Below are 25,714 nucleotides of genomic sequence, written 5' to 3' on the forward strand. Positions count from 1 at the left end.
GTGACAGCCTGGGGGAAGAAACTGTTCTTATGGCGGGTTGTTTTGGCGCACAGTGATCTGTAGCGCCTGCTGGAGGGGAGGAGTTTGAAGAATTTGTGTCCAGGGTGTGAGGGGTCAGCGGTGATGCTACCTGCCCGTTTCCTGGCCCGGGACCGGTACAAGTCCTGGATGGGGGGCAGGTCGACACCGATGATTTTTTCTGTTTGTCTAGTTTGGTTGCAGAGCCAAACCAGACAGTGATCACTTATGATATAAAAAGTTAGGAAGTGGTTTACATGGAATTTAATAATTTTTACAGAACATAAAAACTGAGTTCCACCGTCAAAAAAGAAGAAAAAATAAAAAGCTGAACGAGTGCTGTGCATTGTGGGAAACAGTACGTGAGGCAGACTGGTCTGATGCACACTGTGAAATTTTCTCTAATCAGTAGACATCCGGGGAGTTTTGGCATACTGCAGATTTTGCTCTTGTTCACATACTACTTACTACATACTGAATTTTGGGCAAATCAGAACATACTGCTAGTTTAGTAGGCGGTTTCAAAAACAGCCTTTCTTGTTTGTCTGCTCACCTGAAGATGGGGGTGGACTTAACTCACCTTGCTGCAATCAAATCTGCTCACCTGCTGCTAATCTACAATCAAGCCTTCAACTCTGTCTGTAGTACATAAGCCCGGCTCAGTCCTCCACTCATCGCCAGATCGTCCATTTACCAAGCGTGGTACTCAGCTGAGGCCCTCTTGAAATGTGTCTTTTTAAATCCTTTTTTTTCCTCTTGAAACAAACTATTCCCTTATCAAGAATCAAACGCTCAGCTCCAGAACCACAGCCAGCCACTCGCCATCCATAACACCTTGAACTCTACCTGTAGCAAGTTGTCTCATCAAAACCCTGTATTCAATTCTTCATCCTTGCCTCCATTTGTGTCTATAATAACCAACTGATTTTTTATGACTCTTAGTGCATTAGAAATAAGAATAGGCAGGATTGTCATTAAAGCTTTTATTACCACTCCTGTCATGTATTATCTTAAAATAATACCATAAATGCCTTTATTCCAAAAGAACAGGAAGAATCATCTTGAGATTACACTTATAAGCTTCAACACAAAGCTTCCACATCACAGGCAGCCATTAGTTAGCTCATACAGACTGTAACAAAGCACTCACTTAACATTTATCTTCAGCTCTGTTGGGTAACAACTTGTAACCAGATCCACTGAAGGAAGAGGTTTTCAGATACTGTGAAAATTGCATTAATATGGATCTTTCCTGCAGCAGGTTTTCTATGAAACACTCTTGATATTCTCATCATGACTGTTAGGAAGCCATCGGGGGAATAGAGACACAGCAGCCGAGCTCTGAATGGGTTTTATTGATCTCCTTTGTGGCGGTGGGATGGAGATTAAAGTTTGAATACAGTATCATAACATCACACCGGCACTGAGGAATTTCTCCAGAGAGCTGATATATTATACACAGACTTGGAGTAAATCTTCCCTGTCGGGGAAACTGAACAGACTCAATGCAGTAATGTCTCAGTCAAAATATGTTGTTGTTATACAAGGGCAGTGCATACCTGGAGGTTATGCACACAGAATACTTAAAGAAAGTCCTGGTGTTTGACAGTCTGGATTTTATTCTCTTAGCTTTAGAAATCATTTGGATCTGGTTTGACATATCACAGTTATAGCTGACAAATGGGAATACTCTGAGAGAGCTGAGAAGAAGATGGATAAGAAAAAAAAAAAGGTTACAGGTCAGTCTAATAGATGTGATAAAATTAGTTGGAAGAGAAAATTATGTACATCATTAAAATTCTTATAAAAATCCATCCATCCATCCATCTTCTTCCGCTTATCCGGGTCCGGGTCGCGGGGGCAGCAGTCTCAGCAGGGAAGCCCAGACACTCCTCTCCCCGGCCACTTCCACCAGCTCTTCTGGGAGGATACCGAGGCGCTCCCAGGCCAGCTGAGAGACATAGTCTCGCCAGCGTGTCCTGGGCCTTCCCCGTGGCCTCCTCCCAGTCGGACATGCCCGAAACACCTCCCCAGGGAGACGCCCGGGAGACATCCTAACCAGATGCCCGAACCACCTCATCTGGCTCCTCTCGATCCGGAGGAGCAGCGGCTCTACTTTGAGCCTCTCCCGGATGTCTGAGCTCCTGACCCTATCTCTAAGGCTGAGCCCAGACACCCTGCGGAGAAAGCTCATTTCGGCCGCTTGAATTCGTGATCTCGTTCTTTCGGTCACTACCCACAGCTCGTGACCATAGGTGAGGGTCGGAACGTAGATTGACCGGTAAATTGAGAGCTTCGCCTTCTGGCTCAGCTCTCTCTTCACCACGACAGACCGGTACAGCGCCCGCATCACTGCAGACGCCGCCCCGATCCGTCTGTCAATCTCCCGCTCCCTTTTCCCCTCACTCGTGAACAAGACCCCGAGATACTTGAACTCCTCCGCCTGGGGCAAAGACTCCCCTCCGACCCGGAGAGGGCAGGCCACCCTTTTCCGACTGAGCACCATGGCCTCAGACTTGGAGGTGCTGATCCCCATCCCCGCTGCTTCAAATCTGTTTGAAGAAATCGTCACTAAAAACAGTCAAATTCTTGTAACAGTAGTCATTTCTGCCCAAGTACCTCCTGAAGCTAATGTGAAAGTGCAAACAACTGCAGTTCCTTGAGTGTCCCCTTGAGGCAGGCTCGAAAAGCCAAGGAGACCCCATTGGAGCCCATTTTCACATGAGAATTAAACATGTTTACAGCCGGATTCAAACATCAGTGTTGCATATTTATACGACATATTTATATAAACTCATCTGTTTTGATTAGATCAGGGGCGTCAAACTCATTTCAGTTCAGGGGCCACATACAGCCTGAGTTGATCTGAAGTGGGCCGGACCAGCAAAATCATAACATAATAATCTATAAATAACTACAACTCTACATGGTTCCCTTTGTTTTAGTGTAAAACAGTACAAGTATATTCTGAAAATGTTCACATTTAATGAACTGTCTTTCTACAAAAACAGCTGGTGTATTTTTCACCATGATGAGTCTCATAGTGGGGTCGAATATTTTACTCTTTAAGCACTGAAACCTGCTGCAAACACACAGGTTACCCATTCACCTGACACACAGAGTGTAATGTTTACAGCAAAAGAACAGATAGATTATAATAATGAAGAAGGTAAAGTTGATTATTTTGGAAAATTCTGTTTATTCATTTTTCTTCATTCTTATTCGGACAAACATTTTACAAAACACCATAGAGTACAACAACAAAACAAAAACAAAAACAAAAACAAAGAACAAAAAAACAAAACCATGCCATGACAAGGAGAGATGCACCCACAATCTTCAATGTAACATACACATACATACATATCTTCCCCTTACACTTTACTCACACATCTACAGGTGGCTGATATTTGAACACAGATGAAGTACGAGTACCAATAAGTTAAACATTGTATTGACCGGACTCTAGATAGGCCATCCAGGGGTCCCAGGTCTTGTGAAACAGCTGTGGGCTACCTCTGATGGAACAGGTGATTTTCTCCAAAGGAGCACATGAACTGACCTATAATACATAAGTTGATTATTTTGGACCCCTCAGCTCCAGCATGAACAATTTGCTTGCTGGACAGTGTTGTATGCAGGGGTATAGTGCTAGTGGATCATCTTATAGTGCTCTAAAAAGTCTTTATGAATCTCAACCGGATTATGCAAACAGCAAGTCATCTATTTTCTCACTTTCAGAAAAAAAGTTCCATTCGGGTGCACTTCGTCACCACTATGATTTTATGCAACCCCCAGTAGAGAAATCTGAAATAGTAGTCACTTTTATTGAAAAATTGCAGTTAATGTCTTTGTTCACTTTGCAAAGTCGTTCCGTGGGCTGGATTGGAACCTCTGGGGGCCGGTTTTGGCCCACGGGCCGCATGTTTGACACCCCTAGATTAGATAAGGGATAAACTGTCAGGTAGCAAAAGTACAGCCTCTACTTCACCCCTTTATTGGTCTCTAATCGTCTGGCGTAAATTAAAGTCAGCATTTCCAATATAGGGGCCTTATAATTGCCTCTTCAGAAAACAATGTGTGACATCAGTTATACAGTCTGTGTTTATGTCATTATCCCATTACAGAATTTAATATAGTTAGAGTTAGATTTAGTGTAAAGTGATCTGCTGATTTGGGAAAACTCCTAATGAATACAAGCACAGGGGCGACATCATCAGATACAGGAACATACAGAAACCTGATCAAACCAAGATACTACAAACGTTTCAGTACTGGATGATGGACAGTGGTGGACAAAGGAGCTGCCTTCATTACTTAAGTCAAAGTATAAATCCTTCTGGTCAAACATTACTCCAATACAAGTGAAAGTTGTTCTTTTAAATTATGACTTGAGTTAAAGTAAAGTTAAACACAAGTACACAAACAGTTTACGATCTTTGGGATCTGATTTCAGAAAAGAAGATTCATCAGCTGACTACCCATAGGAAAATAAATTTAGAGAGGAGATCTCAAAAGTGTTTCATTCTGTCTCCTAGACAACAATGAGATCTGTTTGAAAGCAAAATGAGACTATAGCTTATGTTTCCTGTTTCTCATTCTTGCCTCCAGAAAAAAAGTTGTAAAAAGTCTCAGCTTAGTCTCCCTTTCAGTTCAAAAGGAGACCTGGTCAGAATTTGAAATGATTCTCAGGTATTTCTCAAGTGTTGTGACTCCTTTTGAGCTCAGGTGGAGAAATCAGGGAGCTCTCTCAATCTAACCTCATCCATTTGTTTTTGTCAGACTCAGTTTTTGTGTCTCAAGTTGAGCTCAGATGGAGCAAAGAAAGAGCCTGAGCTCATCTTTTCATGAACATTTATAGTGCCCTGCAAAATTAAGATTTCAATGTAATTGTCCACAAACTTACAATTCTCATTAAAACATTTGAACCACTTGTAAGATCAGCAATTTAGATGTGAAATGATCTCTTCTTTGACTTTACAATATGGACCTTCCTTTTCAAGTCTGTTTGGAACAAAACAACTTCACAAAGATTTAGTGGATTTGAGAGAAATTGCAAAAGATAGAGATTTCATATCTCCAGGTATGACAGACCATTTATTTAAAATATGGGCCGCAAAAGGGCCGACCAGATTTAGCCAGATTATTATAATTAAAGGGGTGGACTCTATTGGACACTGGTGGCCTAGCAGTCTAAGCGTCCCAAATACAGAGGCTACAGTCCTCTCTCATGAGATCTCTCATTTAAGTCTCAAATAAGACTCATGTCATGGTCTCAACTATTTCTCCTAGTGAATTTTAGGAGACACTAATGAGAAACCAATGAGAACAATTTGAAACTTGAATGAGGCTGAAGTGAGAATCTCAATTTTGTCTCTGGAGACTTAGAAGAGAAAGCCTTGAGCAGTAACATTTTCCTCTGGGTAAGTGGAGTTAAAAGTATGATATTTGTCTTTAAATGGAGTAAAAGTAATACGTTCGCCAAAAAATAATACTCAAGTAAATTACAGATACTCAAAAACTGTACTCAAGTTAATTTACTTTGTTACTGTCCACTACTGAAAATGAGAGATAGGAATTATACACATGAAGGATTGATCTGCCAATAATCTGTGATTATATGATGCAAATCTGCAGAAACCAATCAGCTGATTAGAGCCTGACTTCAGTGCTCTGTAAATCCAGTGTTGTGTGGTTGGTGTTGGAGCTGAAATGATGCACTAAATGACGGATTTGTACCTAAGTGTAATTTCGACACTGAACACTGAGCTTATGCTCTGCTACAGTCAAGGCTACAGGTGATGGCAGTCAGGTGGACAAAAAGAAGCCAACTGTTTTGAACTTTTTTTATTTGCAAGCTTTCATTTGAGATTTATTAGGATTGTTGTTGATCTTTGATTTAATGGAACATTGTTTGCATAAATTATTGGAATCCTGATTACACCTTAAATAAATGCATCATCATATATAGAGTAGGCTTCAAACTTTCCTTTTTGATAAAACTTATAGTTAGAGCTGGATCAGGCTTGGACCAGCTCTTAGTTATGCTGCTATAGGCTCAGACTGCTGGGGTAACTGGCGCACTGACACACTGGGATCCTATCTCAACCCCTCCCCCAACCCCCTCATCACTTACTTTAACTCTCCCTGTCCCATTAAAGTTACTAACCATAGACCTTTCTGGAGTCCCTGAGCTCCCTTGTCTCGTAGGTTCCTCTGAGCTGCCGTAGACGTCCTCCTGCTGTGGACGTTCCAGACTCCAGCTGATACAGACGTGCTGGACTCCAGCGGCAACAGCTACTACTACTCGTCTCATCACTATCACCGCTCCCTCTCTCTCTTATTCTCCTCTATCCCTCTTTCCAGACCCAACTCGGTCGAGGCAGATGTCTGTCTAACATGAGTCTGGTTCTGCTCGAGGTTTCTGCCTGTTAAAGGAAGTGTTTCCTCTCTGCTGTAACTAGCTAAATACTGTGAGGTGCAATGCTAATGGTGGATTAAGGTGGGGTCAGACTGAGTCTTACCCTGTCTTGGTGTTGGGTCTCTGTTCATAATTTGACATAGAGTGGTCTAGACCTGCTCTGTTTGTAAAAGAGTCTTGAGATAACGTTTGCTGTGATTTGGCGCTGTACAAATAAAGATTGATTGATTGATATAAACTGATCTTACACTAGACGTTGCCTTGCCAGACTACTTGTCCTCAAATAGTTCCACAACTCACCCCTCAGGGACTTACAGTATGTTGGACTATACAGGGTTTGTTTGTCTCTATATCATACTTTGTGCATGATCTCAATTAACTTATTTTTCTTCAACCTGTCTGATACCCTGAAGGCTTTTCCTTCTTTCCACATTTCACTTTGTCAATAACATAAAAAAAAAGGAGGCTACGATGTGAGAAAACAGTGATAAGTGTTCAGTTACCACGGCTAATGAAAACCTCATAGACGGCAGGTTATGATGTCACCTTTAAAAGCATTGATTAACAGCATTAGCATCCAGTTCAAATTGTCCTCTTGTATTATACTTGTTTAACGTCTACAAACACTTGAGGGGAGGATATTACATGTGATTACTTATAAGTTACATGTTTATCTACATATGCATTCTGCAGTCTTCTTTTCTCATAGTAATGTGTTCACACTTTGACTTTTTAAAGGTGACATATCATGCAAAATTGACTTTTTAATGGTTCTCTACCTGAAATATGTGTCCCTGGCATGTCTACAAACCCCCCGAGAATGAAAAGAATCCATTCTGCCCCTGTTCTGATTTCTCCACCTTTCTGTAAATGTGTGTGAAACCAGCCGTTTCAGACTTCAGTGTTTTTGTTACGTAACAACAATATCCGGTCTGTCACGGAGTCAGAGCTCGGAGCTTGTTCAGCCCATAGACTGTATAAAATAATACTGAATCCCTCCTCCGTTTTTCATTACCTGCACAAATGTGTGCTAACAAGGAGCTTAGGAGGGAGGCATGCTAGTTGTAGGCTGTCTTAATAAACACAAAGGTCGGTTTTACTCCCCACGTCTGCAGATTTGAAAATCTAGTGGATGATTTTTATTTATCATGGATAAGTGCTAGCGCTAGTTAGCATAGCTACATGTCGTAGCTGTAGCTGTGTAGCAAGACACACGTCTACATACTGACAAATAAAACAACAAGAAACACTAAATCTGTGACCAATCCTTCAGAAAGGTCCTGCTGCCTTTCTGGCAGAGGTCGGTTTTACTCCCCACGTCTGCAGATTTGAAGATCTAGTGGATGATTTTTATTTGTCATGGATAAGTGCTAGCACTAATTAGCATAGCCACATAGCTGTAGCTGTAGCTGTAGCTGTGTACCAAGACACACGTCGACATACTGACAAATAAAACAACAAGAAACACTAAATCTGTGACCAATCCTTCATAAAAGGTCCTGCTGCCTTTCTGGCAGAGGTCGGTTTTACTCCCCACGTCTGCAGATTTGAAGATCTAGTGGATGATTTTTATTTATCATGGATAAGTGCTAGCGCTAGTTAGCATAGCCACATAGCTACATGTTCGTAGCTGTGTACCAAGACACACGTCTACATACTGATAAATAAAACAAGAAACACTAAATCTGTGACCAATCCTTCAGAAAGGTCCTGCTGCAGGCGCCTCTCCGTCAGGATCAGATTCTGGATCAGATTCAGAGGGTTGAAGTAACGTGATCTCTGAGCAGCCGTGTATATTCAGCCAACATGTAAACATTAGATCAACGTGCTGGAGAGCCGAGACACATCCACTTCCTGAGGGGGCGTGGTCAGAGAGAAAACAGAGTGTTCTGAGGAGGACTGAAGAAGAGGGTTTTTCAGGCAGACCAAAATCTGATTTCAAAGTGTTTTTTTGAGCATAAACTTTAAAGACATGTTTTGGGGACCTCTTAGACCAATATATGTTGATGAAAAATGCGTGATATGTCACCTTTAAGTTTCAGTGTCAAAATAAATCCCATTATGTCTTCATGTGTTTGTTCAGGAGAAGCTCCAGCTGGCCCACAGCAGCACCAGAGTGCTGGCATAGAGGACCAGAACAAAGAGGTAAAAGCGGAACAAGAAGAGGTCGAGCTTAGAGCAGAGAGCCAGCCAGTCAGCCTGAGCCGAAGACTCACTGTCGTCCTCAGAAAAGGCCAGACGGAGGGAGACCAGCTCCTGGAGAAGCCACTCAAGTCCAGAAGGAGCCTCCTGGATCTCATTCAGGGACAGCAGATCCTCCTCCAGAGAGGGCTCCAGCTCATAATCTGCAGGAAGATGAAATAATCAGGTTTTGATTTATGCAGATTGATGCAGTTCCTTCAAACAGGCGAGAACAACAAAACGAAGCCTCCAGATAGCTCAACAGGAAGAAACATTTCAAGACTGTGTTTGTTTTTAAGGTCAGTTTGAGTTACTATAACAGGAGCTTAAAAAAATATCCAATGAATCATATTGTCCAAGGTTTATTACAACTTTGACTCAAAAAATCTCAGATCCTCAGGTGCGTCTCACCTCCAGAGGGGTTGATGAAATCGAGGGTTTTGAGGGAGGTTAAAGCGCTCTCGGTGAACTCCTGACCAGCTGAGCCGTACTTGTCCAACAGGCAGGCTGACACCGAGAACTGCTTGACCTCCTTCTCGCTGTGGTGGAGCAGCTTCACCACGAGTATGGATTTAGACAGACTGAGCATCAACATGGCCATGCAGACCGCGAAGAACACACCTGTATGGAAAGAGAAAAGAAAAAGCTCTCAACACTGCCACACACATTTACAACAGCTGGTGACAGCCAATAATCAGAGGGAGGAATGATTGATAACATGAGTTGTTCTGGACATGATTTCATCAATCATTTCTGCAGCTCTGGATTTTGCTAAGACCTTCCAACCTTCCAACATAGTTTTACTCCTCTGGTTATGTTTTTGCAGTGACGATGAAAAACTTGCTTTCCTGATCTATTTCTTCAAAACTAATTATTTAAAGCTAGGGTTGGTAGTCATGGTAGTCAGGATTCAGTCTACCTACATTCTCATAGTGAAAGTTAAAAACACAAACAAACATGAAATGTACGCTCTGCAGGAGGCGGGCAGAACGGCAGGACGGGATTTGATTGGTTTCATCATTTGGCTCCTGATGGCAGTGATTGGTTGGTGTTTTCCCAGGTTTACTCCGGCTGTAGATAGCAGCTTTTTTTTTACCTCTTTTTTAAGAACACATTATGTATTGATTACCATCAGGACATAAAGATCATTTTAACCAGTATAACAAAAAGTGGATCTAAATCTGACTACCAACCCCAGCTTTAAGACAAAGAAGATTTAAATCTTATTCAATACAAGATAAGATAATCCTTTATTTGTCCCACAACGAGGAAATTTACAGGGTTATACCATAGACTGTATAAAAAATGGACGTCATCTCTCTCGGCTTGAAGTGAGGCTGCCACAAAAACTGCTCCCCCTGGTGGCTGGCTGCAGTATAGATCAAAAGCTCTGTCTCCCCCATTCATTTGAATGGGGCTGCAAATACACGTCGTACGAACGTTTCTCTCATCCGTATGCTGTTGTGATATGTAGTTATTATTTGACTGTTTTGTGTTCAAGGCCTCTTTTTTCTGAAGTTTCTTTTTCGTTAGTTATTAGAGGTTAAAAAACGGGGGTCTACACCCGCGTTTACTTTGATTCACAGCTGCTGTAGAGAGAAACTCCATAGGACCTTTGGACGGTACGCTGTGGGGCACACAAACACACAAATTCCCTACTGTGCAGACTCTGGCTGAAGAAAATTTACAAGATGTCAGCGTTCTGGAACGGCTTCAAAACCGTACAATGGGAAAAGGCAGAGCAACACTGTCCATTATATACAGTCATGGCCAAAAGTTTTGAGAATGACACAAATATTACATTTTCACAAAGTCTGCTGCTTCAGGGTTTTTAGGTGTTTTTGTCAGATGTTTCTATGGTATAATGAAATACAATTAGAAGCATTTCATGAGTATCAAAAGCTTTTATTGAGAATTACACAGAATTCATGCAATAAGTCAACATTTGCAGTGTTGACCCTTCTTTTTCAAGACCTCTGCAATTCTCCCTGGCATGCTGTCAATCAACTTCTGGACCAAATCCTGACTGATGGCAGTCCATTCTTGCATAATCAATGCTTGGAGTTTGTCAGAATTTGTGGGTTTTTGATTGTCCACCCGCCTCTTGAGGATTGACCACAAGTTCTCAATGGGATTAAGATCTGGGGAGTTTCCTGGCCAAGGGCCCAAAATCTTAATGTTTTGTTCCCCGAGCCATTTTGTTATGACTTTTGCTTTATGGCAAGGTGCTCCATCATGCTGGAAAAGGCATTCTTCATCACCAAACTGCCCTTGGATGGTTGGGAGAAGTTGCTCTCGGAGGACGTTCTGGTACCATTCTTTATTCATGGCTGTGTTTTTAGGCAAGATTGTGAGAGAGCCCACTCCCTTGACCGAAAAGCAACCCCACACATGAATGGTCTCAGGATGCTTCACTGTTGGCAAGAGACAGGACTGATGGTAGCGCTCACCTCGTCTTCTCCGAACAAGCCTTCCTCCAGATGCCCCAAACAATCGGAAAGGGGATTCATCAGAGAAAATGACTTTACCCCAGTCCTCAGCAGTCCAGTCCCTGTACCTTCTGCAGAATATCAGTCTGTCCCTGATGTTTTTACTGGAGAGAAGTGGCTTCTTTGCTGCCCTCCTTGACACCAGGCCTTCCTCCAAAAGTCTTCGCCTCACTGTGCGTGCAGATGCACTCACACCTGCCCGCTGCCATTCCTGAGCAAGCTCTGCACTGGTGGTGGCCCGATCCCGCAACTGTAACACCTTCAGGAGACGGTCCTGGCGCTTGTTGGACTTTCTTGGGCGCCCTGGAGCCTGTTTGGCAACAATTGAACCTCTCTCCTTGAAGTTCTTGATAATTGGATAGACGGTTGACTGAGGTGCAATCTTACTCGCTGCTATAAACTTCCCTGTTAGGCCCTTTTTGTGCAATGCAATGATGGCTGCACGTGTTTCCTTGCAGGTAACCATGGCTAACAGATGAGGAACAATGGTGTCATGCACCATCTTCCTTTTAAAGTGTCCAGTCACTCAATCATGACAGATTGATCGCCAGCCTTGTCCTCATCAACACCCACACCTGTGTTAATGTGTGTGACACCTGTGTGTCATTGAAATGATGTTAGCTGGTCCTTTTGTGGCAGGGCTGAAATGCAGTGGAAATGTGTTTTTGGTGATAAAGTTCATTTTCAAGGCAAAGAGGGACTTTGCAATTAATTGCAGTTGAGCTCATCACTCCTCATAACATTCTGGAGTATATGCAAATTGCCATTATAAAAACTGAAACAGCAGACTTTGTGAAAATGTAATATTTGTGTCATTCTCAAAACTTTTGGCCATGGCTGTACAGTCTATGGGTTATAGCAGCAAAGTGGATAGTGGTAAATATTAATAGCAAGCATACAAAATATAGAATATTCAATTATAAGTTATTAAAATTAAATTAGTGTATCCTATGAAAAACATGTACAGAAATAAGGATAAAATTGAATATAAAGTACATTTACAATATGTCTACAGGACAAATGTGATGCACATGTAGATGGAGGTTGCAGCACTCTTAACAGGGGAGATCGAGCTTGTGTTTGTCGTTGATTATAAAGTCTGACCACCACAGGAAGAAAAGACCTGTAGTATCTCTCCCTGAGACACAGCTGGTGAAGGAGTCTCCAACTGAATGAGCTACCCAGTGATTTTAATGTCTCCTGCAGGGGGTGTGACATGTTGTCCATCAGAGGCGATAGCTTGGCCATCATTCTCTTGTCAGCCACCACCTCCACAGGGTCAAGAGGGCGGCCCAGGACAGAGCTGGCCTTCTTCACCAGTCATTTGTTACATATTCAAAATCCAAGCTGACATAATTTAGGTTACAGCAAAGATAAATAACCAATTTGAGTTTAATCAAAAGGAAATAAATATTCTGAACTACATCACAATAGATAAAGTCTCTAACCTATGAGTGGAGTTCTGACGGCAGTGGACGGCAGCTCATCGGTCAGGTTGACTCTGAAGACCGTGTAGCCCAGCAGGATGCTGATCTTAAAGGCGATGCGTGTTCCACTGTTCAGAGGCAGGTAGAAACTGATGACATCTACCAGCATGAGGAAGATACTGGGGATGAGGAGACCCACCACGTACAGCAGGGGGCGCCGGCGGATCAACACCTGAACAGAAGACAGTACAGAGAGAGAGCTGAGATTTAACTGAGGCCAACAAAACAAGATTATTGGACCAAATGTCACAAAATATGTTTTATGAAGACCTGCCATGACTTCCATCAGACTCATAGATATTCCAGCTTACCGCACCTCACATGCTATTATTTAATATTTCATGGATATGTTTTGTTCTTTAGTCTTACTGGGGACCTTTTAAACTGTGGGGGGGGGGGGTTTTGCTGCACTTAAATGATAAATACTTGTCTGCTAAGCTTCGTGTCATGTTTGAGCTGATGCTTCTGCACAATGACGTTCCAAACAAAGGTTTGATTTGAATATTGTCTTGTTGAACAAAGGGGATGTATGCAGTCTTTTTCCTTTGTTTTATTCTTGCATCCTTTTGTTTAAATCTTAATGGAAGTAAATTGCTGTTTTTAAGAAAGCTTTTCTTCATTCTGAAACTAAAGTCTGTTTTCATTCATGTTTTAAAGCACTTCACGGCCCCTGAATATATATGTGATTAGCTGTCACCCAGCCCGGGCGCAGCCTCAGATCCTCAGGCAGGAACCTTCTTAAAGTTCCTGTCGCAAACTTAAAATCTAAGGGTGAGCAAGCATTTGCTTTGCAGGCTCCACGACTGTGAAACGACCTGCCTGAGGATCTCAGGCGAGCTGCATCTTCTTTGAAATCACAGCTGAAAACATATTTGTATCCATATATATATATATATATACATATATTGGTCTAAGAGGTCCCCAAAACATGTCTTTAAAGTTTATGCTCAAAAAAACACTTTGAAATCAGATTTTGGTCTGCCTGAAAAACCCTCTTCTTCAGTCCTCCTCAAAACACTCTGTTTTCCCTCTGACCACGCCCCCTCAGGAAGTGGATGTGCCTCGACTCTCCAGCACATTGATCTAATGTTTACATGTTGGCTGAATATATACGGCTGCTCAGAGATCACGTTTCTTCAACCCTCTGAATCTGATCCAGAATCTGATCCTGACGGAGAGGCGCCTGTAGCAGTACCTTTCTGAAGGATTGGTCATAGATTTAGTGTTTCTTGTTGTTTTATTTATCAGTATGTAGACGTGTGTCTTGGTCCACAGCTACGAACATGTAGCTATGTGGCTATGCTAACTAGCGCTAGCACTTATCCATGATAAATAAAAATCATCCACTAGATCTTCAAATCTGCAGGCCTGGGGAGTAAAACCGACCTCTGCCAGAAAGGCAGCGGGACCTTTTCTGAAGGATTGGTCACAGATTTAGTGTTTCTTGTTGTTTTATTTCTACAGCTACAGCTATGAACATGTAGCTATGCGGCTATGCTAATTAGCGCTAGCACTTATCCATGACAAATAAAAATCATCCACTAGATCTTCAAATCTGCAGACGTGGGGAGTAAAACCGACCTCTGCCAGAAAGGCAGCGGGACCTTTTCTGAAGGATTGGTCAAAGATTCTGTGTTTCTTGTTGTTTTATTTGTCAGTATGTTGACGTGTGTCTTGCTACACAACTACAACTACGACATGTAGCTATGTAGCTATGCTAACTAGCGCTAGCACTTATCCATGATAAATAAAAATCATCCACTAGATCTTCAAATCTAAAAGACGTGGGGAGTAAAACCGACCTTTGTGTTTATTAAGACAGCCTACAACTAGCATGCCTCCCTCCTAAGCTCCTTGTTAGCACACATGTGTGCAGGTAATGAAAAACGGAGGAGGGATTCAGTATTATTTTATACAGTCTATGGGCTGAACAAGCTCCGAGCTCTGACTCCGTGACAGACCGGATATTGTTGTTATGTAACAAAAACACTGAAGTCTGAAACGGCTCGTTTCACACACATTTACAGAAAGGTGTAGAAATCACAACAGGGGCAGAATGGATTTTTTTCATTCTCGGGGGGTTTGTAGACATGCCAGGGAAACATATTTCAGGTAGAGAACCATTAAAAAGTCAATTTTGCATGATATGTCACCTTTAAATTGTCTTGCCAGCTCTATATGTCTGGGTTTTTTGATGTAAAGCACTTTGTAAAGTCTGTTTTGATGAGTGCTATATAAATAAACTTTATCACTATTATTATTGTGTGGGCATTCGACCATCGAGAAGTATTTTCGTCTCAACAGGATTTTTTGTATTGCTTAATTTATGTGCTATATTTGTATGTGTTTTGTAATATTCCTGTTTTAGCTGTCTATTCATGACATTTGCTTCCTAATACCTCTCCAATGTTTTGCTTTAATCTAAATTTAGCTGAGGAAGACTTGAACAACTCTTTCCACATCACATAGCTGCATTTGGAAATAAATGGCCTCAGTGTAACAATATCTCAGAGAGCCATGAACCCCTGCGTTACCAAAAAGCCCTCTCTCTTTGAGCTGAATAAATAGCAGCTCTCCACCTGCAATGGGCTATGGAGCCATTTTCCTCCCCACTAACAAGAAGTCCATTGATCAGGCAGCCACTGAGACAGGCTCATTATGGTTGCTCACCCTCCCCTGTCTATCAGCCTCCCTCTCTATCTGTGTCTTTACTTGCCAGAAACAGCCTCAGTCTCATCATTTGGCATTAGCTCACTAGCCCCAATCCATGAAGGTCGCGGCCAATTGCTTAACACTTTGCAATCCTGCTGCACAGTGTAAAGAGGAGGAGGAGGAGGAGGAGAAGGCAGAGGAGGAGGAGGAGGGGGTCTAACCCACAGAGAGCTACAGTTTAAAGCCCACCATCGATAAGCAATCACAGACATCACTGTGCACTTACTGGCTCACTTTTTACAGAGCTGTTACACATCTAAAATACTTAATATGGCTTTATTTAAACAATATGAAGTATTAGTCACTCATTAGTTTCTTATTTAAATGATTTTGTTTTGAATAATCAACACGCTTAAAACATAAAAGTCCGTACATTGAACTGGATCTGTGCATAGTCGGTGTCGTCCTGGTGGATTTGCCAGTAGTGGGAGGGTACTGACAGTAGCTCCCATTCTCCGTCATTCATGAACTCCTTCTGATCATTAGCGATGGCCTCTGCACTTCTTAACAGAGCCAGGTCTATTTCCTTCACTGCAGGAAGACAGACAGAGAGAGAGAGAGAGAGAGAGAGAGAGAGAGAGAGAGAGAGAGAGAGAGAGAGAGAGAGAGAGAGAGAGATAGTGGATGGAGTATAATGAAGAAAAAGCAGAAATGTGTTTTATCTTTATTTGCCTCAGTGAAGGCACATCTCTAAAACTGTGCCTGAGAAGTATTTCAGTCTCCTCAGTGTATGAAGGCATGCACACAAGTTGAATCATTAATGGCATAGTGCCTGTCTTTATGTCACATTCTTTCTGAGCCAGGATCTTAGATCAATCTTTAAAGCTATGTCTTCTGGTCCTACTCTCATTCAGGCAAATATCCATCTGATTTGATTCAGGTTTGTCACATCTGTTCCTCTAATGTCAGGTAAGTTTGGTTTGATTTCTGGTCAAGGCATTTTGATGTCTGCTGCTGACGTGTATTGCTCCAAATATGTTATTCGTATGGACAGTAGGAAACATGGATGTTGTCTCAGTGACTGTAGGTTTCTATAGATGGTGTTTTGAAGCCCTGAGATTTGGACTCCATCCTGGAAATGCTGAATTAACTTCTGAGTGTGAAAAAGGCAAAGTACACTGCAAAAATGAAAACTTAAAATTGTTGGCCTGAAAATGATTTTTTGGTTAAGTAAACATAAAATGTTCCATTTAGAGTTTCAAACTCCATCGAAGTAGTGATCTCAACTACCTGTATGAAGTTTGTTTTAAAGTTGGTCTCATTTCATAAGTTAGGTTGGCAAAACTTAAAGTTATGGGTTTGAGGCTCGGCTAAATTATCTGAGTCTGCTTCAGGCAAAGAACGGGGTCTCCAACTCAAATCTACAGGGGTCTTCATCCACACTTTCAGTTCCTCACATGTGGCGCTATCTCTCCTGTCCTGTGTGGATTTGATCGCCCTAAAGGTGAGTGTTTGGTTTGAGTATTGTATTGAAACTCTAGCTTTACAGTTGGTCAGTTGATGGTGAGTTGATTACCGGTTACTGTCACTTTAATTTGTTTAGTTAGTTTAATAAGACATGGTCATTACCAATAGTTAGCAGCCTTGCACATTAGCTAGCTACCTTGCAGGTGTGAAAACGGTGCAGTAACGTTCAGTAACAAAGGAACATTTTCTGAACAAACAATAATAAGTTGGCACAACTTTCACCTCTTAGTATGTAGAACTCCAAACTTTAAGTTACACTACATATGAATGATAATTTATCTCAACAAAAACTCATCAGTTGCCTCAAATGTAAGATTTCTAGTTACCCTCAAAACTCAAAAATCTAGTGCAGACAGTTACCTGGAAATTTTAAGTTTTCACAGCTTTTTTGTTTTAACAGTGTAGCTGAGCCTTGAGTACAACTCGCCCACCTGTCAGTCAGATAAGCCTTTAAAGCCCCCCTAATTATGCCTACTTATGCACAACTCTTACTCTTAATACAATTTGAAAAAAACTGAACAGCTGTTATGACCAAAGAAATGAGATATAGAGACTGAAACTATTGTTTGTACCAGGATGTAAACTTGTTTAATTCTGCTATAAAAATGGGCATTTTCACATGGACTTTTATGGGGTTTCTTTGGCTTTTGGATACAGCCTCTAACGGACACTCCAGGAATTGCACTTTCAAATTAACTTCATTTTGGTAATTTGTTATTGGAAAATAATTACAAAATTACAAACTGAAAGGTAATTCCCAATATCTGCACATCTGTGCACGGCAACCTCCGAACGTGAGAATTGAAGCCAATGTGGAAGTTTTAAAAATTGCAGTTTCTGGAGTGTCCACTTGGCTCCGGAAGTACTGGAAACCACATACACACCCATTAAAAAAAGGCGATCTTTACAGCAGAAATAAACATGTTTACAGCCTGGTAAAAGGGTGAGTGTAGTCTGAGTAGCTCATTTCTTGATCGGCACACACGGTACAGGGGGGTGAATTTTTTCATAACACGGCAATTTCGAAGATATGAAGATTACGAGTTTTTCATTACGAGAGGTGCAGCTGACTTGATTGACAGGTGGGAACACTGTAGCTGTTGAAGAGGAGGCTCAAAGCCTGCCTCTTTATTACACACTTGCTCAACAGCAGTTGTGTTGAGTTCAGCATTTCCAATATGGCTGCCGCCAACGATTGGCGTCAAAAAAGCGCTTCAGAAACACATGGGTGACGTCCATACAGTCTATGGTTATAACAAACACCCCTTGGAAATCAGAGTCACTTGCAAATATTTTCTGAGCTTTCAACCAGATTTCACAGTCTTTCCTGGGACAAGCCTTTGTGGTGAGCTTCATCCCTATGGTGTTATCAATTATAGGTTTAAATTGTTGGTGAATTTTCTTGAATAAGGTCTCAAGGTTGAATACTTACTGCTTTGTTTTGCTTTGTTTGATAATAAATTTAAACTTGGAATCAGCTCATGTCTGACAAGCTGATGTAAAAAGCAGGCAACTTGTAGGGCCTTTTGGTGAATCCAGCCGTTAGCTGTGGGACTTCTGGTCAAGACTGCTTTTTCTGTGTACAATTCAACTAGAACTATAGAAGCTAGAATGGACAGGAGTCAGAAACAAGGTTTAGGAGCAGATTGATACACTTGTGCACAGATGCCTTTTTATAAAAATGAATAAAAGGCTAAATAGTTGCCAAATGACTTCCATTGGGATCCAGGGTTGCATTACAGATGATGTATTCTGACTTTTTTCCCCCATATAATGACTGCTAAAATGCAAGCAGAAAAAAGTACTTGGACTAAAAACTGAGACCAGAATGCTTCTGATACCCAAAACTGTCATCACTAAGCAGAGATAAGGTTTCAACTATGTGAAGTAGTCACCTTGAGCTTAAGAGATTTGTGATTGCCATTCATCAACACATTTGACATTTTATAGACAGAGTAATTAGTCAGTTACTTAGCAAAGTCATTGGCAGATTAATCTCTAACCGTAACCCCCTGCCTCTGATCACAGTTGGGCTCTATTGATTTTTCCTCAGTCGATGCTGTGACCTGGATTGGTATGTTCACAGGTCGACTGAATGATGTCTACTTCTTTAGGGAGACCAGCCGGGGGAGGCTGTGTTTTCTGTTTATTGGAGGTGAACCAGGATACGATGTTGCCTTCATTGGACCTGAAAACTCCAGCTTTATATTCCAACATCCAGGCACACAAGATCTCTGTTAATCGTAAAACTAAGCTAATAAGTTCATCCTGATTTAACTCCTTTCAGATCTGAGAAGTTCAAAGACAAGTTGCACCAAAGTTATACTACTTAGGATCATAAATGAAGCAGGTTTGCACCTCTCCATCAGAGACAGGAGGACAGACCTGAGTGGAGCCAGCTGCGGAACGTGAGGCTGCAGTTCTGCTTGTCAAATGGAAAGGCGTACAACTCGAGGGTGCAGGCCAGCACCACCTGCATGGGCCGGTTGTTCTTGACTGATCCAGAGGAGTTCACGTACACGTAGGGGATCGGAGGAGACTTCCCTGCATCCACGCTGTGAAATGAGACGGGGGGGAGAAGGGAGGAAAGGTGAGGCAGGAGGCTTGAAAGGCTCACTTTTAAGATATTCAAGTATAAAGGCCATGTTAACATTTCAGTTTTCACCATAGACTGTATAAAATATGGACGTAGGATCCGTGATGTCACCCATCTGTTTCTGAAGAGCTGTTTTGAGACCAATCGTCAGCGGCAGCCATATTGCTGCTGTCGAGCCAGTGTGACATAAAGAGGTGGGCTTTGAGCCTCCTAGCCAACAGCTGCAGTGTTCCTGCAGGCAGCTGTGCCTCTCATTGGAAGACTAGTAATCTCAATATCTTCGAAATTACCAAATTAGAAAAAAATTCACCCCCCTCACAGTGAGAGGACATCGAGAAATGAGCTATTCAGACTACACTCATCTTTTGTACCAGGCTGTAAACATGTTTATTAATGCTGCAAAGATCAGCTTTTCCCCATTCATGTGTATGTGACTTCCGGTACTTCCGGAGCCAGCCTCAAGCGGATCCTCGATGAACTGCAGTTTTTAACACTTCCGCATTGACTCATATTTTTAGACCAGAGGTTTGCTGCTTGGTTTTCACTCTAGCTCAAAAGTGGAGGATGCCAATAACTACTTTGTTGTCACCATGTTGAATAATTGCTAAAGCACCTCCTGATTATTTGTCAGGTCTGGGGCAAGGTCTCATAGAGTTGATTTTCACAGATTACCAATATCAATGGAGGTCAAAGGTCAGTTGGAAAGTAGAAAAGGTTGAAAACCTTGGACCCTGGTATTACTGAAGGACACTGAGTTACTTTATTAGAATATCTTTGATTTCTTACAACTCACTGACGATAACATCAGGTCTCCAGATGGCATCAGACGACAGTGAGATCTCAGTGATACCATCAAACTCTTCTGGATCCCAAACCAGGAACTCATCCGTCCAGACCTTGAAGAGGACAAGGAAGTGTCAGCATAGTATAAGGTAGATCAATGTGTGAATTATAGGGATGTAAGATATGGTGAATGATTATTTTACTTTATTTTTAAGACAAGACAATTAAAGGAAAGATTAAGTAAAAGGAAGACCACTCACCTGTCTGTACCAAATGCTTATAGTCATGCTCTGAGTCTTTCCATCCTGAATAACAGAAAGTGTTTGAATATACTTTTAGATATTGCTTTTCATGTGTTTGCTCTGATGAACAGTTTGAATCTGATTAGATTAACCTTGATTATAGGCACAGCTGTAATGGTAAGCTCATAGAGCTGAGACAGAGAGGGGGGCTGTGGACGCAGCATACCAATCTTCTGTACGGGCAATCAAAAATTGAAATGCAAATTTCATGTCTGCCAGTGTAATTATGAAGAATGAGTTCAAAATGAAGCTCTTACTCATAATGTTCGTTTGATGTGGTGTCAGATCTCTTGAACGCGTGGAAGTGAAAAAATGACGACTAGCAGCTGTGTGTTCAAATCAAATCATGAGTTAACATACCACGTCCAGCACAGACTGCAGGATGAGGTCTATGTGGATGGTGGTGAGACTGGTCCAGTTGTGAACAGGTCGGACCCCACAGTCGTATTTCCTGAGGAGGGTCCTGGTCAGCTGGTTCAGAGCTGATCTCTTTGGCTTCTCTGGCACACATTCAGCCAGGTGAGCTGAAAGGGAAAGGTAGAGAGACTTCAGGATCACTTTAGGATCAGCACATGGAGAAGAAGACTGAGGCTGTTCATCGTCCCTCAGACCAAAATGTCAACAAATGTTTCAGTAGTACTGATTAATGCTTGAACGTTGATTGGAGTTGCTATAATGACTGACACTTAAAAACAGGGACTTGTTTCAGCACTGCAATTGTTTTCCAGGTATTTTGGAAAATGTAAACAAACCTGCATACATTATATAATATATATTATATTACATGTGAGCCTCACTGAAAAACACTGAAAATCAACACTATTTCATGCGCCAACTTTTTTTTCAACAAAGGTATAAGGCTTCTCAATTTGCAATGCTATAATAACTGTAGGAGCTTATAGTTCTTTATTTAGTTTGCCATTAATACACAGTATAAGTTGTTTGATTTTTCTAAACTTATCTTTTTTTTAGAAAATTAATTAGGGCCCGAGCACCGATGGTGGCGAAGGCCCTATTGTAACCCTAAGGGTTTCATATTATAGGAGATTGCAGTTTTGGACCCCTGAACGTTAATGAAAGCGCGAGTATTTTTGCACACTCATCGGGCCTGGTGAAAATTGCAAGTTATTATAGGTCTTGTAAAAAAAAATTCTGTAGCGCCCCCTAGAGGTAAAAATAACACCCTACGCATCAAGTTTTTTGAGCTACATGCATGAAAAATCTTACACATACTTATGGCATCAGGACGCACAAAAAAGCCAGTGGCACCCATATTCAAAACTCAACAGGAAGAGCGCCACCTAGCTTTGAACATGAAAAAATGGGCCAAAATGGGTCTGTGCAAGGGTGCATACATTTGCTCATTTCTCCTAGAGCTTTTCTCAGATTCAGTCCAAACTAGGCACATTCTATAGTAAACCCATTGACGATTAATACAAAGTAAAGGCATTCCGTTCAGACGAAGGATGTGGGCGTGGCAGACTTTGGGGCGGGGCATAAAAAAAAAACGTTGGAAAATGGATTTTTGTGACTTTAAAATGCACGTAATCTCACCTCATCCAACACACTCATCAGTCCTCGGGAAAATTGCGACATTTTATGGGTTTTGCAAAAAAAGTCGAAAAAATGTGCTCACTAGCGCCCCCTACAGTTTTCAAAAACCTCTCCCCATAGGGGTTATTTTGAGCTACATGCTTGAAAGATTTTACACATATTCATGGCATCAGGACGCACAAAAAAGCCTCTTGCACCCATATCCCAAACTCAACAGGAAGAGCGCCACCTAGCTTTGAACATGAAAAGTGGCGTCAAAATAAGGGTGCATACTAACACTATTAACTTCTAGAGCTTTTCTCTGATTCAGTCCAAACCAAGGGCAACCTATAGTAGACACCTTGATGAGAAAAAATTATCAGAAAAAAATTTGATCAGACATAAAATGTGGGCGTGGCATGCGTTGAGGCGTGGCATCAAACGCACACACAGGTCTGAATGTGAAGAATGAAGCCCGAATAAAGGTGCATACTTTTGAGAGCTCCTCTTAGGGTTTTTCTCCAATTCAGTCCAAACAAGGCACATTGTATAGCAGGTATATTGACGATTATAGAACCATTAAAGGCATTCTGATCAGACTAAAATTGACGGCGTGGCAGACTCTGAAGTTTGAGGTTTTCTTGGCAATCTGCCAAAAACTTGGAACGTTTGCACCACCTAAGGCAGCATATACTCTCAGATCTTGTTTTGACATCATGTGATGGCAAATATCAGGAGGCGGTTTACATGTGGCGGCGGCTCGCGTAGGCGGCGGTCGCAGGTGTGCGAGGGCCCGTTCATCGCCGCTTGCGGCTTTAATTTAAGTTACATTTCGGGGATACATTTTTTGCATGTCATTTGTTTAGTATATTTAGATTTAGGCAAAAGCTTAGGAAACCAATTTACAAAACAACCCACCTATTCAGTGTTTTCAATTTTTTTTCCACAATAAGAAAAGTGATTGAATTCTGCTTCTTCCCTGCAGCTCTGTGAAGCAAAACTTAAAAATGTGCACATAAATTATTATTATTTTTTTTTTATTTAACCTTTATTTAACCAGGTGAGTTAATTGAGAACCAATTCTCATTTGCAATAACGACCTGGGCGAGAAGGCAACACAGGTGGCATGACAATAAATATGAACAAAACAAAAAACCAGAGAGAACATTCAGAGAAACCTAGAGACAGAACAATACAATACAAAAATATGACAGCAGTGAACAACTTAAAAGCAACTTAAAAGCAAGTGCAGTGATGTTGAGTTATGGGGTGCATTAAGTTTTTGAAAGTGGAGAGTGGAATGAGAGAGGTCAGCTTTAGGGATTGTTGCAGGTGATTCCAGTCATTTGCAAAACTGGAAGGAGGTGCAACCAAAGGAGGTCCGGGCTTTGGGTGTGATGAGTTTGATAAAGTTACTTGAGCGCAGGCTACGGTTTGTGCTGTGAAGTTTGATTAGTGACTGTAGATATAACAGGGTTTACCAGTGAGGGATTTGTAAATGAATAGAAACCAGTGTGTTTGTCTGCGAGAGTGGAGTGAGGACCAGTTCAGCTGAGAGGACAGGTGACAGTGGTGAGTGGTGAATGGGGCTCCAGTGACAAAACGGATAGCAGCGTGGTAAATGACATCCAGTTTGTGAAGGAGAGTGTTGGAAGCAGACCTGTAGGCTATGTCACCGTAATCAAGAATTGTGAGGACTGTCATCTGAACCAGAAGCTGTTTAGCAGAGTGTGTGAAGGAGGATTTGTTGCAGATAAAGAAAACCAACACAGGATTTGACCTTAGTGAGCAGTGTGTTTATATGTGTTTCAATAAGTCAATGGAAACATTATTTGTATGGAAAAGGGGATGGGGAAAATGGGGGGCCAGCAAGGGGGCCCTCAATTAGTCTTTACCCTTGGGCCTCCTCTGCAGTTACTCCACCCCTGCTTAATGGCTGGTGGAATAAGAAGTGATCATGAGATGCCAAATACACTCCACACTGATGGTTAATATGACGTTAAATAAGTTCTTACACACATTAATATTTACAAACACAAAAAAAATCAAGATATTTTTTTTATCAGTCAGGATTTGGTAAAAATATTTTGATTAAATTGAATGTGCACCTTTATGGCTTCATGGATCTTTACCTTTTTACACAGGGATAGAAATGTATTCCTTATTACACTTAATATTGACCAATAAAAGTCACTTTATCACTTTTATCAGTCAGGATTTATAAGGAAAAAGGTAATTACAAATGCACTTTGATGGCTTCTCCAATCTTTTTACATTTTACATTAAATGTGAATTGATTTATGTGCTCACATTTGTTGTGATGCACTAAATATGTAGGCATGTATCACATTCAATTAGACAGCACAGATACAGACAGACTGGTGGCTGACCCAGTGTAGCAAATGAAGTACATGCACATGCATAGATCACATCACAAAGGTGATTTCAACATCTGAAAGTAGCTCAGTGTTGTCCAATCAAAAAAAAAAGGTACATTAAATATTATATAAAAACTGTGCAGGAAAGTTTAAACATGCACAGAAATGTTTCTTATAAGCCAAACTGAGATTTCTTACCTGAGAATAAAAGTATCAACCAAATGAGATCCATCATGCTAAATATCAACCTTCAGATTAAAAGCAATATCCAGGTGTTAAATCAAAACAATCGCTCTGTTAGCACCCAAATATCCTCAGTTTCATCCCATAACTTGAAGAGCAGGAGTACTCTGTGTAGTAGGAGGAGAGTGAACAGAGAGGCACAGACATTTTGGATGCACTGATATTGATTTTCCACTCCTCGGGTAAGGTGATACATATAATAATGAAGCAGCGTGGAGATAAGACTCCCTAAAGATGTGTTGAGTGTCTGTGTGTTGCTTCATTACAGAAAAATGTGAAATAATACAAACTTAACTTCACTATTTTCTAACCTTTCCCTTTTTATTAAGTTGTTCATATTACACTTGAGTTCATTTGTCATTATCAACTTAAATATCAAATAGTAAGTCTGAACATTTCCTGAAAATATGCTGTAACATTTTTGTATAAAAAACTCATAAAATCCTATCTGAGACCCAATTTTTCCCAAAGAGTTATTATTATTGTTATATGGAGGTTATGTGTCTTATATGATCATTGAATAGTGTAGAATATTTTCATTTGAGGGTTAAGGAAGTTATTAATAACAGATTAATGGAGTCATTTACAAGATGTACTTGTGCACTTGTCACATGGATCAATTATTTGGGAGTTTTCTGAGTTTATCAGAGAAAATTTGAATTAAAAAAAGGGACCAACCTAATTATTAAATTGCTAGAAATTCAAATTATTTCCATTTGCAAGAAGAGATCAATGAGAGGTATTTTTTCATTTTAATTTCTCAAAAAATGCAACAAAACCCCAATAAAATCAGATAAATTGAATAATTCTTAATTGTAAAATATAAATCTTTTTTTTTTTTTTATTTTTTTTTTTAGAGTTTTTAAATGTTGTTGGGTTTGTTTTTTGTTTTTTTTCAATATTTAACAATGTTTTAAACAAATAAAAGCTGAAGTCCCCAGTCTGAATAAGACATACTGTAAAATTGCTTGGGTAACTTTTGAAATTTGAATTTAAAATCAAGTTCAAGACCCCATTTTTCCCGCAGAATGATTATTAATATATTGAGGTAATTTGTCTTACATGATCACTGAATAGTGTCGAATATTTTCATTTGAGGGTTAA

At 41.0% G+C, this 25,714-nt stretch overlaps 1 protein-coding gene across 1 annotated transcript; it reads right to left on the reverse strand.

Annotated features, from left to right (window-relative positions):
- Positions 1-8,518: 8,518 nt before the first annotated feature.
- htr3b (5-hydroxytryptamine (serotonin) receptor 3B) lies at positions 8,519-24,599 on the reverse strand. The gene is made up of 9 exons (XM_034684042.1): positions 24,566-24,599; positions 20,817-20,980; positions 20,415-20,459; positions 20,158-20,267; positions 19,161-19,330; positions 15,682-15,839; positions 12,558-12,768; positions 9,032-9,241; positions 8,519-8,784 (listed from the first exon to the last, which is right to left on the reverse strand). Exons 1-9 carry the CDS (start codon positions 24,597-24,599, stop codon positions 8,519-8,521), a joined length of 1,368 nt encoding a protein of 455 aa, XP_034539933.1.
- Between the last annotated feature and the right edge of the window lie 1,115 nt (positions 24,600-25,714).

Source organism: Notolabrus celidotus, chromosome 5 (assembly GCF_009762535.1).
Source record: "Notolabrus celidotus isolate fNotCel1 chromosome 5, fNotCel1.pri, whole genome shotgun sequence".
NCBI lineage: Eukaryota > Metazoa > Chordata > Actinopteri > Labriformes > Labridae > Notolabrus > Notolabrus celidotus.

Coding starts and splice junctions, on each gene's coding strand:
- htr3b (XM_034684042.1), bottom strand. CDS start 24,599: ATGGATCTCATTTGGTTGATACTTTTATTCTCAG. Junction 9,242..12,557: donor CGTCAGAACTCCACTCATAG/GTTAGAGACTTT, acceptor CTTTCCATACAG/GTGTGTTCTTCGCGGTCTGC. Junction 8,785..9,031: donor TTTCATCAACCCCTCTGGAG/GTGAGACGCACC, acceptor ATCTTCCTGCAG/ATTATGAGCTGGAGCCCTCT.